This window comes from Rosa chinensis, chromosome 7, assembly GCF_002994745.2.
Source record: "Rosa chinensis cultivar Old Blush chromosome 7, RchiOBHm-V2, whole genome shotgun sequence".
Lineage (NCBI taxonomy): Eukaryota > Viridiplantae > Streptophyta > Magnoliopsida > Rosales > Rosaceae > Rosa > Rosa chinensis.
Window position 1 is genome coordinate 64545281 of NC_037094.1, and position 17403 is coordinate 64562683.

A 17403-nucleotide genomic window follows, 5' to 3' on the forward strand; every position below is an offset into this window, starting at 1 on the left:
ATGCTTCGTGGGGGTGCTGCGTGGTTGTTAAGCTGTGGGCCCTAGTCCCTTCAGATAGTGCACTATTATACTCTTAGGAAGGGTGCTTACTTTGAGTATACATGCCTTGGTGGTGGCCCTGGTATGCTGCGGCTTACCCGTGCTTTGGGATTATGGCCCTAGCACGTGGATTTATGATTTGATACCAGTCAACCTGGTTTTCCCGTGTTTTGGTATTATGGACCCTAACACGTGGATTTATGATCTAATACCAGTTAATCTGAAAATTCACTAAAAAGACTTATGTTATGTTGATCAAATATCTATCCATGATATATTTGAAATATGTGAAGGTGTTATGTGAAATTGATCAAATATCTATCCATGATATATTTGAAATATGTGAAATTGATCAAATATCTATCCATGATATATTTTGAATATGTGAGGGTGTTGGTAAAAAGAAAATCAAGCATGCATTGCTTTAATGTTATTTCACATATTAATGATGCAATATTTGCTGATTGAGTTTTAAAAGAGAGTATCGAAAAATACCTACTTTTATGTTTATATGATTTTTGGAGTTATCTTGTGAGTGTGTTGATTGTTTACTTGAGTTATAATAATTGTAATTAAATAAATCAACAGTTCTTTCTTGTTTACTCACAAGCTTTGCAAAAAACTTACCGGGTTTTGTGTTGTTGCAATCCCGGTACACTATTCAAATTGTGTAGCGGGTAATCTCACAGGTCAGGAGAATCAGGGCAGTGATCGTGCGGTTTAGAGTATTAGTGTTAGATTTACAGCATTTGTTTTTTTGTGAGGAGAATTATACTCATTTGAGCTTACAATTTGATTTGGTGAGAGTGTGCTGTAATAAGTAGCTTGAGGATTTGGTTTATGTAATATTAAGAGGTGTAAGGTGTGGTTGTTTCTGAGAGAAAAATTCAGAACGTTATTTGTATTGTTATTAGTCATGTTCCGGATTTGAATCCTTATTTCAAAATTCGGGGTGTGACATAGGTTCATCCCGTTTCCCCAAGCATCTACTCAATACCTGAAAACAAGAAGGTGTAGCATCATGAGCAACACGAGCCCAGTAAGAACACAACTTACATTCTTATATTAATGTGTCTTATAAGAAATCAAAACTAAACAACCAAGTAAAATGTACCAAGAACCATTTATATGTTCATACGAATTCTTAAATATGTATATATATACACACAATACACACACACATATATACAAATATATTCATTCATGTGAATGGTTTGGTAATAAATCACAAAGTCACATCTTCTTATCAAACCAACAAATATTGTAGTATTAATATGTGAAATAATCTTAAAGCAATACATGCTTGATTCTCTTTTTACTAACACCTTCACATATTCAAAATATTGATCACAACCAACAAATATTGCATCATTAATATGTGAAATAACATTAAAGCAACACATGCTTGATTTTCTTTTCACAAACACCTTCACATAATCAAAATATTGATCACAACCAACAAATATTGCATCATTAATATGGGAAATAACATTAAAGCAACACATGCTTGATTTTCTTTTCACAAACACCTTCACATAATCAAAATATATCATAGATAGATATTTGATCAAAATAACGTAAGTACAATTCTCTTTTTAGTGAATTTTCAGATTAACTGGTAACAAATCACAGATCCACGTGTTAGGGTCCATAATACCAAAACACGGGAAAACCAGGTTGACTGGTATCAAATCATAAATCCACGTGCTAGGGTCCATAATACCAAAGCACGGGAAAACCAGGTTGACTGGTATCAAATCATAAATCCACGTGCTAGGGCCATAATCCCAAAGCACGGGTAAGCCGCAGCATACCAAGGCCACTCTCCAAAGTATGTATACTCAAAGTACCACCCTTCCTAAGAGTATAATAGTGCACTATCTGAAGGGACTAGAGCCCACAGCTTCCACGAAGCACAACCACGAAGCATAACCACGAAGCACAACCACGAAGCACATTTACCAGTAATTCACTTAAGCACGGGGTTGTTGTAATCACCCGGCTTCATAATTATATTTTTCAGACATAATCAAAATCACAACATACAATCTTTATGAATTATAGATCGAAATATATGTATATGTACACACACATATAGATACATATACTTAGGAATAATCTCATATGAAAACATGTATAACATAATTGTATATCACAAATAAGTAAATTCACTAGCAAACAACATAATTAAAAAGAAGCTTATACATAATTGAAATCAAGTAAAATAGGTAATAATAAAGCAGAAGCATTAAATAAGTAACTATAAACAATTTAACAAAATTATATTATAGTTAGTATTTCAGTCCTTATGTCCAAATTCATTGAAGTTCATCAACCATGTTTATGTTTCTCCAATTAGAGTCATCAAACTTCAAGATGTGTTATGTTGTCCATCACAAGTCCGAATTAGTCAAATGAGTACATCATTTCAAAGGGTTTTTCACAAGGAATCCAAAGGAATAAGTCATGTAGTCCAAATCAGAGTGATATAGTCCAGAAATGGTGAAGAACCTTAACAGTGCAGAAACCGATATTTTTGATACTGTCCTTTGATGTCTAAGTAATTACGTACAGTGTAAAATTACCATTATTTCTCAAACTTTCCAGATCAGAAGTAGAGGTCCTAAGCTTCAAATTGATATAAAGTTTGTAGAAAATGGATATGAAATGAGGGAGATATGAATTTTTGAAGTTGTGATGGCTGTATGAGATTTCCAGTAAGTTTAAAAGTTGAAAACTTTGATTAGCCATAACTTCTTCATTTCTTAACCTTTTTTAGTGATTCAAAAGCCTAAATTGAAGAACTTTTGATGAGGAATTTAATACTGTAATTAGTTTTGACAAAACAGATTTTGTTATATACGAAAATACTGGTTTGCAGTAAAGCAGATCCTTTTCCATCTTATCATTGATTATGTAGTTTGATAAATCTTAAAGACAAAAGAACATAAAAATGTATTCATGTACTTACTTAAGAAACTCAGGGGTGAGGTGAAGATTTTGGTCTTGAATTCAAGCTTGGACTTCTTTAAGAAAAACAAAGGGAGCTTCTAAAGAGAAAAAGGATTTGTGTGGGAATCTTGAGTTTTCTCTACAACTAAGGGAGTGTTTGATCAATTTTGCATTTGATCTTCAAGCTTGTAAGAAGTATGATCAGATCATATGCTTAAATAGGCTAGAATTAAGCATAAAATAAGTAAGTGGCTAATTATTATAAGGTGAGTGACTAATTACTATTTAGGTTAAATGATTAAAATGATAAGATAAAATTAAAAAAAAATAAAAAGAAAGAAAGCATAAATCCACTTGCTAAATATATATATATATATATGCATATATATATATATATGTATGTATGTTCACATACACATCCATATGCACATTTACCCAATTAATAAGTAAAGAACTTTAGTAAAAAAAAATTACAATAATTAGTACTAAAATGACATGCATCACAAAAATAACATAGATGAGAGTCTTGAGCTCAATAACAAAGATTTTTCAAATATAGTTAATAATATAGTGTTCTATAGTTGACACTAATTTTCGGGTTATTACAGAAACCTTCCTTAATTGCACCACCATAGGCCTTAATTGCATGGGCAACTATATGTATATATATAATCATACTTTCTTTGATGATTGCAATCAAGATGATTGATTCCTACCCAAACTGTTCGCGCTCTTGATGGCTTGCATAATCTTCCCGCCTCGCACAGTCTTGACAACCAAGCAAATCACCATTAATTATCAAATATCTTGATAATTAAATAGTAAATCAATGAATATTCAGATTCGCCTCACAATTGCTTGATCTCCAAATAGGCTTTATTTAGCCTCTAAATAGCATGCAATTTAAAAAAAAAGGGCAGATAAATGTCCTCTATTGTAATACCCCAAAATTCTTTTTACGTCAACAAGTAGTTTTTGACATTTGAGGAACTTTAGTTTGTGCCAAGTTTTATTTGCTAAAATTAGTTATGAAGTGTCATCTTAATTTTTAATTTAAACTATTTACTTTTCTCTATATTTGGGCTTTCCTTAAGTAATGATTTTCTCAAGTTTAGAAATGTTATCCAAATGTTACTAAGCCCAGCCCATTCTTGACCTTACAGAAAAATACTTATACACCGATAGTTCCATCTGATTTCTGAGATGATCGATATTTAAGCCTCATTCCTTCCTTTTTCAGTATTCTCTTACTCATGTTCGTGAGTCGTTTTGCATGCCTTAATATACCTAGATCCAAGCCTTAGATCGAAAAACTTCCTTCACCAAAGTTGTTAATCACCGTCTCGTCTATAACATATCCAAAATCAGCTCAATTGGATATGTATTGAGGTCTGTAGGTTAGTTTGAGTAGTGGTTGCTGAGAAATCAGCAATTAGCACATTTCGAGTTCATCTATACACCTTCTTTTCCAATTCGAATATGTCAAAATGTTAAGAAATTGATAGCATAAAGTCTTTGACAACAAACATGAAAGATAAGCAAGGGGGAGATCAATTGGAGCAAGTTGTTGAGGCCCATGATACTGCAAAAGCCACCTAATAAGCTTGAGGTAGGGGAAAAATTGTTTTCAAGCTATTGGGGTTTTGTTTCTCTTAAAGGAATTTCATTTGGTGATTTTGTTAAACTCAGTAGTTTCATTGCTTGAATGCATTGATCACTTGGTATTGCACAATTTTACTTTTTCGATATTGAGTGAAAAAAAAAAGAGGTACTTTATTTTGCGATTTATTCTTGTAGTGCCCAGTTTGCTTCTTTGTTAATCAGATGCAACTGCATGCATGCTCTATTTGCATGCTTTGTTTTCACACTCCAAGGTTGCATGCAATAACTTATTTGCTTCTTCGAGTTTGAAAATTTAAAAGCTAGTAAAGTTATGTTTCTAAATCTAAAGTATAGTTGCATGTTTGAGTTATGAAAGTGGTGAGTATGTAGCTTGGATGATGATTGTGAATGCTCGGGCATAATGACCCGTGAGCTTTGAATTATTATGGGCACAATGACCCAAGTTCCCCTGGGAAGCCCCTTGTGAGGGCGTAAATGCAATGAGTTATGACCGTATATGATAATGTATGATAAGGTATGCTACACTCCCTTCCAATTGCTGATTTTACAAAATGACTTCTGTTTTGATTTGGAAAGTTAGAGAGATGTTTCTCAATGAATGTTTGTTTCTTCTATTGTCTAAAAAACTCTTTCATACCTTGTGACAAGGTTTTATAGTTTTCAGCTAATGTGTATAAGGTTTGTGAGTTTGTTGATCCCTTTTTCCTTATGCAAACTGAGCTTTTATTGAAACCGTTTTATGATGGTATAGACAGATTCTTTAGACAAATAAAATCTCATTTCTCTTTAAAAACAACCCCTACTGGGCGTCGTTTATGCTCACCCCGTCTTCCTCAAAACCTTTTCAGGTGGCTCACTCTATTTGTAGATAGTTTCTGGTCTAAAGCTAATTTTTGGTGGCATTGCTACGTGGAAAATCCTCTTGACTTGGAGAGATTGTGGGTGAACTTTGTTTATAATTTGGGAAGTTCTTCCGAAGGCTAGGTTGCTGTACATTTGAATTAATATCATTGGTACGTACTTGAGGAAGCTTTAGGTTCTACTTACCTGGGATGTGAACAACCAAATCGGGTTGTAATGTTCATTGTAACCTTGTAGTAATCCTACGTATCTTTGGTGTCCAGTAGCTATACATTACGCTTGTATGCTTGTCTTTTGTTGTGCCTATCAAGTTATAAGTTCAAGTGTACTTTTCAGAAATTTCGTTAGTTTTGCAGCTTGTTTTTTCCCTTCCATTGTTTGAGTTCTCTACAAGGTTTTCTCTCTTATGAAACTCAATTGTATCAAAGTATACCCTTCAAGGTTTCTCACAAAGTAATTTTTACCAAAATAAAGCAACTTTTAAATTTAAAACTTCGTATTGAGATTAAAAACAGCTTCGCTTAATTTCTGAGAAAGCTACTGATCTGTTAACTTCGAGCTCTGTGTTATCCTACTTACTGATCTCCAGATGTCCTAAATTTTTGACATATTTCTCTTATGTTAGTTATAAAAGGATTTGGAAAGTTTCATGTTTGGTCTGCTATTTGAAAAGTTTAAGCATTTTGTATGTATTCTCTGATTTTTGGTCCAGATTTGAACCTCTATCTGAATCATTCAACTGCTCGTTCCAAAACTGATTTCTTGTCATTTGGACTTGCAATGAAATTTTGGTGAATTTTCTAAGTTGACTTTGCTGCTACTATATTTTCCCAAAACCTGACAGTTCAGTCTATTTGCATCCATCTTTTCCCTTACTTCCCGAATCCAATTAGCTACAAATTTTAGTATGTTGTATCTTGTTATATCAGCTTTCATTCTAGAAAATTTCAAGTCATTTCTGCACACAATGAATTTTTAGTAAATCCCCTAAGTTGAACTGTACCTGCCTTAAGGTTACACTTTAAATTTTGTGTTTTGGTCTTATTCTAAATATCTCTTGCTTGAGAACCCCTTAAGTCATACCCCGAGTTTGGGGTGTGACATCTATTAACTATTAGGAAGCACTATTTTTGTCATGGAGATTCCAAGCAATGTGTACAAATTATCCCAAAGCCTCGTGCCATCCAAAATACACACTAACCGCGAGTCACGGTGAGAACAAATTACATGTACTTCTAGTGCTTACAAAAAGCTAGCTGATCTAAAACTTACATAGGCATGCACAAAAACTCAGCTTAATAAATACTTTGCAAAATATACTAAACAAACTATTCTATATCATCTTGGAGTAGTGTTTCAACAAGGTCAGTCCACTCTACTGGAACATCATCTATCTCTTCTTAATTGTAACTTTTGTTGTTGAACTACAACAACAATCAATATATAGCAATAAATTTTCTTTTATTCTTATTTCCACAAGTAATACCAGCAAGCATGTACAATAGTCTTGTTATTTTTACCAAAACCAACATAGAAATAATTTTTAATTGCAATAGTAATTATGCTAGCTAGTCTGATCATTTAAGAGCTAACCTTGCTTCTTGTTAATATGGTTGGATCTTCAATGATTGCTTTCATGAATCTCATTACATAATATCCACATTCCACTTTTCCAGTTTGAGTAGGATACTACAAAGTTTAGTTTAGTAAATTGTAATAAGTAAGAGCAACTCCAACAGCTTCCCTATAATTTCTATATAATAGGGAAGCACAAGTCAAAACTTTAGCATATTTTTCTCCTCAAACTCCAACAAATTCCCTATTTTACAGCAATCTCTAAAATCTCTATATTCTTCCTTAAAATTTTAGAGATTGCTGTAAATATAGGGAATTTTGTTTTCTCTTTCCTCACTTTCCCTAAAATAGAGATAGTTATAGGGAATCTGTTGGAGCAAAAGAGGCTCATTTTTTCCTAAAGTAGAGAAAATTCAAAATATGAGGAACCTGTTGGAGTTGGTCTAAGCATATCATTATATGAGATAGAGATGAGATAGAGATAGACAAATAGATGGAATACCAAAAAGAAGGTAGATCATTATTTTCTCTCTCTCCTGATAATGAGTTAAAGATAGACATGCAGAGAGATGGTGATGATCAGCCATTGGATTTGGCTGCTTTATAGCACAATCAACGGGGTGTGACAAATCATCATAATAGGGGGCATATTCCTAATCACAAACAAGTAAGATAAATAGCAATTCAGGAAGAAGATTCTCTTGTAAGGTGTGTGTACTTGTATAAACACTTTCCAAACATCATTAATGGAACATCTCCTGTCAATTGATCATTCCACATATAAGCAACAAACTATATAAATCAATTATATAACATGATCCATGCATATTTTGGCATTTATTATCAATCTCACATTTGCATTTGCTAACAATAACAATAATAGATTCAACAGTCAGGTGCTGCAACAACACATCTGAAACTGAAAGAAACAAACGCTTGGAAAAAGAGAGATAGAGAAACAGAGCGGTGTATTAGTCTAAGGGACTTCAGCTTAAAAACTGAACTGAAACTACAACAGTCAATATGGAGGTCATAATTTGAACAGATTACTTGTATGATTTTCCAAATAGCATTTTTTTCGGTTCCTTCCTTTTTGGGCATTAAACACCCTATTAGAGCGCTACACACGTGTATATGAACACATCATACACTAAGAATATTGTGTCAAAACCAAATGAAATCTCAAATAATAAAGTAAGAGAATTACGTACACGTCTATAACACCCTTTAATCCATGGTCCATGTCAACAGGATTAAGAGAGTCCAAGTAATACACAATATCGATCATTATAAGGATTAATTACTGATGTAGGATGAGAATGGGCCTGGTTTAGCCGGAAAATTAGAAAAATAAAGAAGCAGCGTGGAATTAAGAAGAGTGATTGGAAAATAGGTAATTCACGCATAATGAGGTTACTAGCCGCTACAATATCCAAGAAAATTTGGTTTTGGACTTTTGAGGTTTCTCGTGTGAAAAGTCAGGTTTTGATTTTGAATCAGATTTGACTAACTTTTGGCCAGAATGTCCGTTTGAGACGCATGATACCTTTCCAGAATGGGAACGACGAGCTCTTCAAGACTCACTTTAGTGAGCCCTATCAGATTTAGGCCAAAATGTATCGTCTTAATTATCCGATTCGTAATTTAATATTTTAAGGCTAGTTTTACATTCTTTTTATTTTAGGTTTTCTAGTTTATTTTGGATTTGTTTTGTTTTAATCTGTGGGCTCTAGGGTTTCATTGTTAGTCGCCCTAGGGTTTCTTTTCCCATATATAAGCAACCTTAAAAGGCTGCAAACCTATCTTTCAACTTTTAATCAATAAAATAGAAAATTTTCTCTTTTCTCTTTGGTGGACTCCAGAACCCTTTTGTTAGGTTTATTGCTGGTAAACCTAGTTATCAATCCGACTGCGTCAGGTGGTATCAGAGCAGGTCTTCCCTGTCTCTTTTATTTTCCTTAGTAGCAATGGGTGAAGTTACGAAATCAGATATTGAAGCTCTTACAACAGCGTTTACCGCTGCCATCAATTCCATGAATAATCAGATTGGAGAAATTCGTGGATTGTTGGGTGAGAGTAACAACAACAACAACAACAACAATAATCGGAATAGAGGCGGGGAAGGAGGCCAGCGAGTTAGGGCTCCACGTGGTGAAGTTGTTGTTAATACTTCAGAATCTGAGTCTGAAGAAGAAATTGTGCAACATGAACACCAAGGACAAGCTGACCAGGATTACAAAGTCAAGGCTGAGATTCCTTTCTTTTCAGGCAACTTGGGTGTAGAAGATTATTTGGATTGGCAGCTTCAGGTGGACAGATTCTTTGAGATCATGGAGGTTCCAGAATACAAGCAGGCTAAGATGGTTTCTCAGAAGCTGAAGAAAGATGCTGCTTATTGGTGGGATAAGTTACAGAGGTCTCGTCAGAGGCAAGGAAAAGAGCGTGTTCGGACATGGCGGAAGATGAAAGGTCTTCTTAGCGAAAAATTTCTGCCTAGAGATTTTTTGATCAAGAATTACCCTCCTGCGATTTTTGAGAAGAAGTTAAAGTCCAAAGAGTTTTCTTTGTCCGTTGAGATTATTAGTTTATCTGAAGAAAAGCCAGAAAATTTTCTAACGGAAGAAGCTCCACAAGAAATCATCCATGATGATCAAGAAGATGTTAAAGCTGAAATTGCTCATGAAGACATGGTTATTTGTATTGATGAAGTCTTGGATCCTGAAATAAATCATTCAGAACCCGATGTCATTCAAGAATGCAACCTTGAGAGCCAAGAAAAATCTACTGAGGTTGCCTATGAAAGCCAAAATGCATATGACAGACTTATTTATGGTGTTGGGTTCATGATTGTGCCATCAAAATATGCAGAAGATCCGGCCAATAATCCCCAGGTTCAATTGTCTAATTTTTTCTCGAGTCTTTTGTCTACCTATTCTTGTCCTTTATTCAAGAGGAACTCGAGGGCGAGTTCTTTCATAGTGGAGGAGAATGATGTAGGACGAGAATGAGCCTGGTTTAGCCGGAAAATTAGAAAAATAAAGAAGTGGCGTGGAATTAAGAAGAGTGATTGGAAAATAGGTAATTCACGCATAATGAGGTTACTAGCCGCTGCAATATCCAAGAAAATTTGGTTTTGGACTTTTGAGGTTTCTCGTGTGAAAAGTCAGGTTTTGATTTTAAATCAGATTTGACTAACTTTTGGCTAGAATGTCTGTTTGAGACGCATGATACATTTCCAGAATGGGAACGACGAGATCTTCAAGACTCACTTTAGTGAGCCCTATCAGATTTAGGCCAAAATGTATCGTCTTAATTATCCTATTTGTGATTTAATATTTTTAGGCTAGTTTTACATTCTTTTTATTTTAGGTTTTCTAGTTTATTTTGGATTTGTTTTGTTTCAATCCGTGGGCTTTAGGGTTTCATTGTTAGTCGCCCTAGGGTTTCTTTTCTCATATATAAGCAACCTTAAACGGCTGCAAACCTATCTTTCAACTTTTAATCAATAAAATAGAGAATTTTCTCTTTTCTCTCTGGTGGACTCCAGAACCCTTTTGTTAGGTTTATTGCTAGTAAACCTAGTTATCAATCTCACTGCGTCAATTACAGCGATAACTCAATGAAACCTACATGAAACAAATTAATTCTACAGCTCTTTATTGTCACACACAACAATAAATGAAATTAAACATGGACATTTTAGATTAACTTACCCAAAATTGTAAGGAGCAAAAATCAATTGTTGTTCCTTAAAGCTCTCTAATCTTACTAACAATGCAAACGATCTTTCATCTCGTTTACCAAAATCATGAGAGAAGGAAGATGGATCTGCAAATCCATACAAGTTATCCTTATGATCTTTCTTTAATGATGACCATATATAGATGTCTTAAGCAAAACAAAGCCAACAATTAACATCTTAATAGATAATACTAACAATTTCGAATGAAGTAGATACTTAAAAATCGTGGTTCTAGCCTAACCTCATGTAAATTGTCATGCAAACAGTAGAGAGTGGTTCCATCGAACAAAATTCAATGATGTCATCTTTGTTAAGATAAGTGTCTTGTTCATATCCAAAGACACCAAAATCAATGGTCACCATCAATGGTTTTTCTTCTCGCATTGTCTTAGCAAAACGTAATAGAAATCGTATAGATAGAGGCATCTTGTACAGGTTTTGTGGCAACAAGGGTTTAAATGATGCAATTGGAGTCTTTAGCTTGGACTAACAGTGAGACAAAAAAAAGATTAATATATATGATGGTCATAGAGAATCACTACTATTCATAGAAAACAAAATCTCATAATGTACATCATACATTTTCATTGGTCACTATGACAAGATTTCGGGGCCAGCCACATGAGTCCCACATGAATCCCATAATGCAGCTTCACTTTATATATCTTTATGACTTTATGCATGAGTGCATGACTCAAATGTACATATAAGTCGATACTTTACATAGATGTCCTACTTGAAGTGTTATTAATATCTGAGTGGATTGACGGTAAGCTTGGAACATATGTACCGCTTAATAATATCACAATCAAACATGTAAATAGTACTCAAACTTAGAGTCATTCCACACTTTAATTACTCACATCCATTATAAATATATCACTTTATTATGTCAATTTATTATTTATGCATGACATTTTTACACTCCCTTAAACATCGTCAACTCCAATTGGCATGTGGCTTTTACTATGGCTGCTTTCGTTGATTTATGTTATATATCCCACCAAAAATCTGTTATTTGGAATATACGTCATACATCCACGTTAATAGTTGTTATAAAACTGCGACATCAATGTACATCTACTTGAAAATGGCTATGTTGCCACAATTCTAGAGTCACCAATTTCAGTAAGCAAATGATGTGACAAATGAAGTGGAACTTAAGAAAAGTACATTATCACATCTGTTCGGATCTAGAACGCAGTACTAATATTCATGATTGATAGCGCCCACGGGTTAACCCAGAACAAACCGACGCCAATACCAGTGCTTCTCCCACACTGTATGCATCGACTCCAGTGGTATCCCTTTAGTCTCCGGCAAGAATAGTACAACAAAAATGGTCATGATGAATATCCAACCTCCATAGAACAGGAATGTGCCATATTTGAAATGGCACAACGTTGACAAGAAGGTTTGGGACACCAAAAATGTAGCTGCAAAGTTCACAGCAATCCCGATGCTCTGGCCTGTGGGTCGAATCTTCATGGGGAATATCTCAATTGGTATGAGCCAGTTCAAAGGACCCCATGACCAAGCAAAAGCAGCAGCATAGAAACACATCAACACCAGGACTAGTATGGCATAGCCCTTTGAGATACGCTTGGTGCCGTCAGTACCTGTTGTTAGTGCTAGAACAATAGCCACCGCAACCTATACACGAAAAGACCAATTTATACATTCTGGTTCAAAATTAGAAATGAAAATTACATTTGCCTACGTACCTCAGTAATGATCATTTGGATACCAGCTTCCATCAACAAAAATCTCCTCCCACACCGATCAACCGCATAAGTAGACACAAGAATTGAAAGGATATTAACCATTCCGAGTATGATCGCCGCAATCAGAGCAGAATCGTTTCCCAACCCTACAGACTGAAACAGCACCGGTGCGTAAAACGCAACGGCGTTGATCCCAGACATTTGATGAAAAAACGGAATGGCAATCATTCCGATCACAAGTTGAGGCCTGTACTGCCTCTGAAATATAGTCACAAAAGGCTCTTCGTTGATAGCTTTGGCAATTTCACTATTTTTAATGAGAAGCGCCAGCTCTGGTTCGATGTCTGTGTCTTTGCCTCGGATGTTTATTAGGGCTTTCTTCGCTTGCTCGAGCTTGTTGCGTTCGACTAGGCTCGAGGGGGAATCCGAAATGAAGATGGCGCCAAGGGTCATTATGGCAGCGGGGACTACGGCGAGGCCGAGGGAGAAACGCCAGCCGTGTTCGTGCTTGGCGGCGGCGAAGTTTATGCAGCTGGAGGCCAGGACGCCGATTCCGATGAAGAACTGGAAGCCGGTGCTGAAGGCTCCGCGCCATTTTGGTGGTGCGACTTCGGAGAGGTAGATGGGAGCAGACTGGACATTGTAGCATTATTAGTAATTAAATGGAGAAAGCAACCTTCGTTTGATCTGTATTATACAATTAGAATATCTCTATTGATCTACATTAATTTTAATTACTATCTAATTGTTATCTAAAATTTTATGTACAACATGTAATACAACTTTCAAGGGCAAAAATGGAGGGCGAGTGAGAATATGGATTAGCGGGAAAATAGTTTGGGTGTAACCCATGAAAAGTTATGGTGCAGAGAGCCAGAGAGTTTAATTGAGTACGGTAGATTATGTTCATGCATATCCTTATAATGACAGAGTCTGTAGCTAGGTTTGTAGCTAGACTTACTTGGTTCGTGAAACCAACTCCAAACCCTAGCATGATACGACCCAAGATGAGCATTGCAACATTAACAGCTCCACCATTTAAAGCAGACCCAACAAGGAAGGTAGAACCACCTAAGAGCATGATGTTCCTTCGGCCTAGAATCTTGGTGAGACGGCTTGCCACAAGCGATGTGGCCAAACCGGCTATGTAGAGAGAGGATGTGAATGATGTCAAAAGCTGACTATCAAACACGCAGTATATGTTTGGTTTGGTCTCTGATGCCTTCTTCAGCACTGACGGAAAGAATTTGCTAAGGAATGGTACCATTGTGGTCACACCTCCTGTGAAGATTGCAATTATCATGGTTAGTCTCATAGCTATCAATAGCAACGTCATTTATTTTCTTGGTTTTTATTTTCTAATGTAGCATCTCTTTGTTGGTAAAAGTTCAATGATAGAAATCATTACATTAGGTCATATATACTCGATAAGTAGGAAAATCTCCAAATTTTTAACGTACAACTGACCGCGCGCTGACCAAAAGATAATGCATTAGACTATTAGACTAGACTGCTAGAGCAGTATATGATACCCACAGCTGACAATGCTCATCTTCTTTTCTTAATAGGTAAAGTTTGATCTTTCAGCTTAACTTTGACAATGATTTATGAAATATTTATTGGCTTCTGTAAAAAATGGAAGTATGGAACCACCTCTTCCCCTTTCTTGTTTAATTGTTAGTTTTAGGATTTTGGTGTTCGTTACTACTTTACAAGTAGTTACGTACGACATCTCCCAGCTAATTCAATTCGAACATTGGAATTAAAGAAAACCACCCCACTGATTAAATCATTTAAAACAGAAACGCACCTGAAATTCCGATGTCGTAGCCATATATGAGGCCGCAAGACGCAGCCACAATGCAGGTAATCACCACTGACAGCGTTATCTTTCCATTGTTGATGCCGGTGACTGGCTTGATGTCAACGGCAATGCCTTCCACCGGCATTTCGAGCGCTCTGTTCTCTTGATCTCCTGGTCTTTTTTCTTCTAGTTTTTCTCCGAACCCAAAAGTCTACGTACGAACCTGAATTTGGCGTAGTCAAGTTGAGGTCAATGAAGGAGACGAGTTAATAGCGTTGCACATCTTGCAATTTAGTGTGTGTAAGCATACCAAAAAAGGAAACCTTCCTATAACAGTTAACATGTGTGCATGACTGCATGTACATATATATACCTAATAAGGGTTAAATTCACCATCAGCCCCTCAACTTTAGTGTTGAGGCTAATTTGATATCTAGACTTACCTACAAGATTCGTGAAGTCATATTTTGATATCTACGATGTACTTCTGTATTTTTTTTGTGACGGCTCCGTAAATAATGATGACGTGGCAAGCACGTGGGGCAAAAAAAAAGATCCATCTGCATTTATGCATAATGCAGAGGTCTAATTCTTAGATACACATATTCTCAATAAAGCAAAATCTAAACCAAGTGGATACCAATAGCAGTAAGAAGTTTCTGGTTTTAAATTTCCCCACTTATATAATGATGCCCTTGTATCTTAATTTGTCCTATTGTTTGGATCAGAAATGAATTCCTATGAAAATGTAATGGAACCCTAGCTTTTTCTGGTAATAGCAAAGCTTTCCCCCAAGCCACTCCTTTCATACTCATCGAATTGTAAGTGAAGTCTTTCATTTGATTGCCTTCAAACCTCACATATTCTACTGTTACAAATGCCTAAGCTTCAAATTTAGAGCTTTCGAGTTTACCTCACGCCTTATGCCTAAGGGAAAAAAGAGAGAAAAAAACCTAAATAGAACAGCCTAAACAGTAGTCATGCATTATCAATTTTGTATTTTCTAGCTTCAAAATTTTAGAAAAATTGTACTTTTACCCTGCAAGCGATTTAATGAAGGAATCATTCCTAAAGAATGATAGTAACTATTCCTTAAGGAGTGATTACCAATCGGAGAGTTGGTATTCCGTGGGACTTAAAGAGTATCTCATTTGATCACTGATCGATGCAGGTGGCCAGGACTTTTCTTTGTTGGCCATGGAGCAAATGTTCACTGAGGAGAAGCGAGAAGCGATCCTTAAAATTTCTACTGTGTTTATTGTCACTAAGGCCGGATGTGTGTATTTGACATACCTATGGTAGATATGCGGTCAGAGTGGGTATTGGTTGGCTCGACAAGAAGCTAGGGATGCAGCTGCTAATTAATTAATCTTGTTCAAGCTTCTTGGAATTATTGGAAGCGTCTATGGAAGCTTAAAGTGCCCCCCACAAATACTTCATTTTTTGTGAACATTCTAGAATGGGGTTAATCCGGTGCATGGAGAATTTGCAATGGAAGTGTATCACCCAATTGTACCTGCTTCTGCTGTCAACAAGGGATGTAGTCGCCTATACACGCAACTTGGAGTTGTGGTCGGTGTGTTGCTGTGTTGGAAAGGGCAGGCTTTCTCTCTAAATTCATCCTGTTAGTTTCCAACTTCTATTCAATTTCTTGAGCATGCTATGAAATCTTTATGTGAGGAAGAGCTTGAGCTCTTAGCTATTCCATTATGGATGGATTGGCATGAACGAAATAATTGTTATCATAAGGGAACTGTAAGTGCAACCTTGTGTTATCTTTGAGAATTGGGTGAACTATTTAAAAGGAGTCAATGAGGCTTGGTGAGGACAGCTGGAAGTGGGGTTGCTGGGAATAGGCATTGTGGAAGAGCTACTGTGAAGAGATGGTTTCCCCCTAATTCAGGGAAGTTTAAGCTCAAAAGTGATGGGGCTGCGTGTGTTCGTATTGGTGTTAGGAAGCTGGGGCCATTATTCTGGATGATTTTGGAGTAATGAAAGCCGCATTAGGGTAGCGCTTTCAGCAACAACTTTCATCGGTGGTGACGGAGCTCTTGGCTAGTAAAATGGGGTTGGAGCTTGGGCGGAGAGGAGGTTGGTCAGAATGAAGGTTGAGACAGATTGTCTTGAAGCAATGCAATTGGTAAATGAGGAGGATAGATGTTATGCGGCTAAGGAAGTTATTGTGGCGTATATACTTCTTTTTCATATCGCTTCCATCCGTCATACGCGGTGTGAATCGAATAAAGCTGCACCCTATTGCTAATTATGTAGGCCTGGAAAGTGGGCGAATCTTATGGTCAGAGGATGGACCTCCTTGTCTCATATCAATTATCGATAGCGATATAGCTTTTGACCGATTATCATGCTAGGGCTATGAGTAACTCGCACCTTCCTATGTTCTTGGAAGTTCCTGAGCTCACACCTCAGTCTTATTCTTGTATTTTTTATTTAAGGAATAAAAGTTTCTTTCTATCTTCAAAAAAAAAAAAAAAAAATTTTTTTTTACCAATCACGATTGGTTATTTGTGTGTGTTGTACTGTTGTCGAATACTTTATGAGCAATTATATATGATATTTCCAAAACAAATATGATTATACTACTAAAGTACGTGTGGACATCAGCAGTAAAGTTTACTACTTTTAGACATATACATGGTGAAAGTAGTGAGGAAGGGGTTGCTGTTGTTATGCAATTACAGTCATGATCACCTGGTCACCTACTGACCAAATATCATTTGGTCAGTCACCGTTCGATTGACATCGGACGGTTGACAGCTCTCATCTTAGATTTCATCACTTAGCTGTCAACCGTCCGATGTCAATCGAACGGTGACTGACCAAATAATATTTGGTCAGTAGGTGACCAGGTATTATTTGGTCAGTAGGTGACCAGGTGATCATGACTGATTGCATACGGCCCCGTTCACATGGTCACCTACTGACCAAATATCATTTGGTCAGTCACCGTTCGATTGAGATCAGACGGTTGACAGCTCTCACAATTATTAGTAAGGGCTTGTAAGTTGCAATTAAAGTCGTTTATCGAGAGAGCTTGCAATTCGGTGATACTGGGAAATGTTAAT

General features: G+C 36.2%; 1 protein-coding gene across 2 annotated transcripts; it reads right to left on the bottom strand.

Moving 5' to 3' along the window:
• Window positions 1–11752: 11752 nt before the first annotated feature.
• Window positions 11753–16527, bottom strand: LOC112175115 (sugar transport protein 5). 2 transcript variants are annotated; one of them, XM_024312781.2, is made up of 5 exons: window positions 15837–16527; window positions 14327–14543; window positions 13478–13797; window positions 12517–13149; window positions 11753–12445 (listed from the first exon to the last, which is right to left on the bottom strand). In XM_024312781.2, exons 2-5 carry the CDS (start codon window positions 14463–14465, stop codon window positions 12029–12031), a joined length of 1509 nt encoding a protein of 502 aa, XP_024168549.2. In that variant the 5' UTR covers window positions 14466–14543; window positions 15837–16527; the 3' UTR covers window positions 11753–12028. The 2 variants fall into 2 exon arrangements, with proteins under 2 accessions (XP_024168549.2, XP_040366462.1); XM_040510528.1 differs by lacking the exon at window positions 15837–16527 and adding an exon at window positions 15428–15787.
• Window positions 16528–17403: the final 876 nt, after the last annotated feature.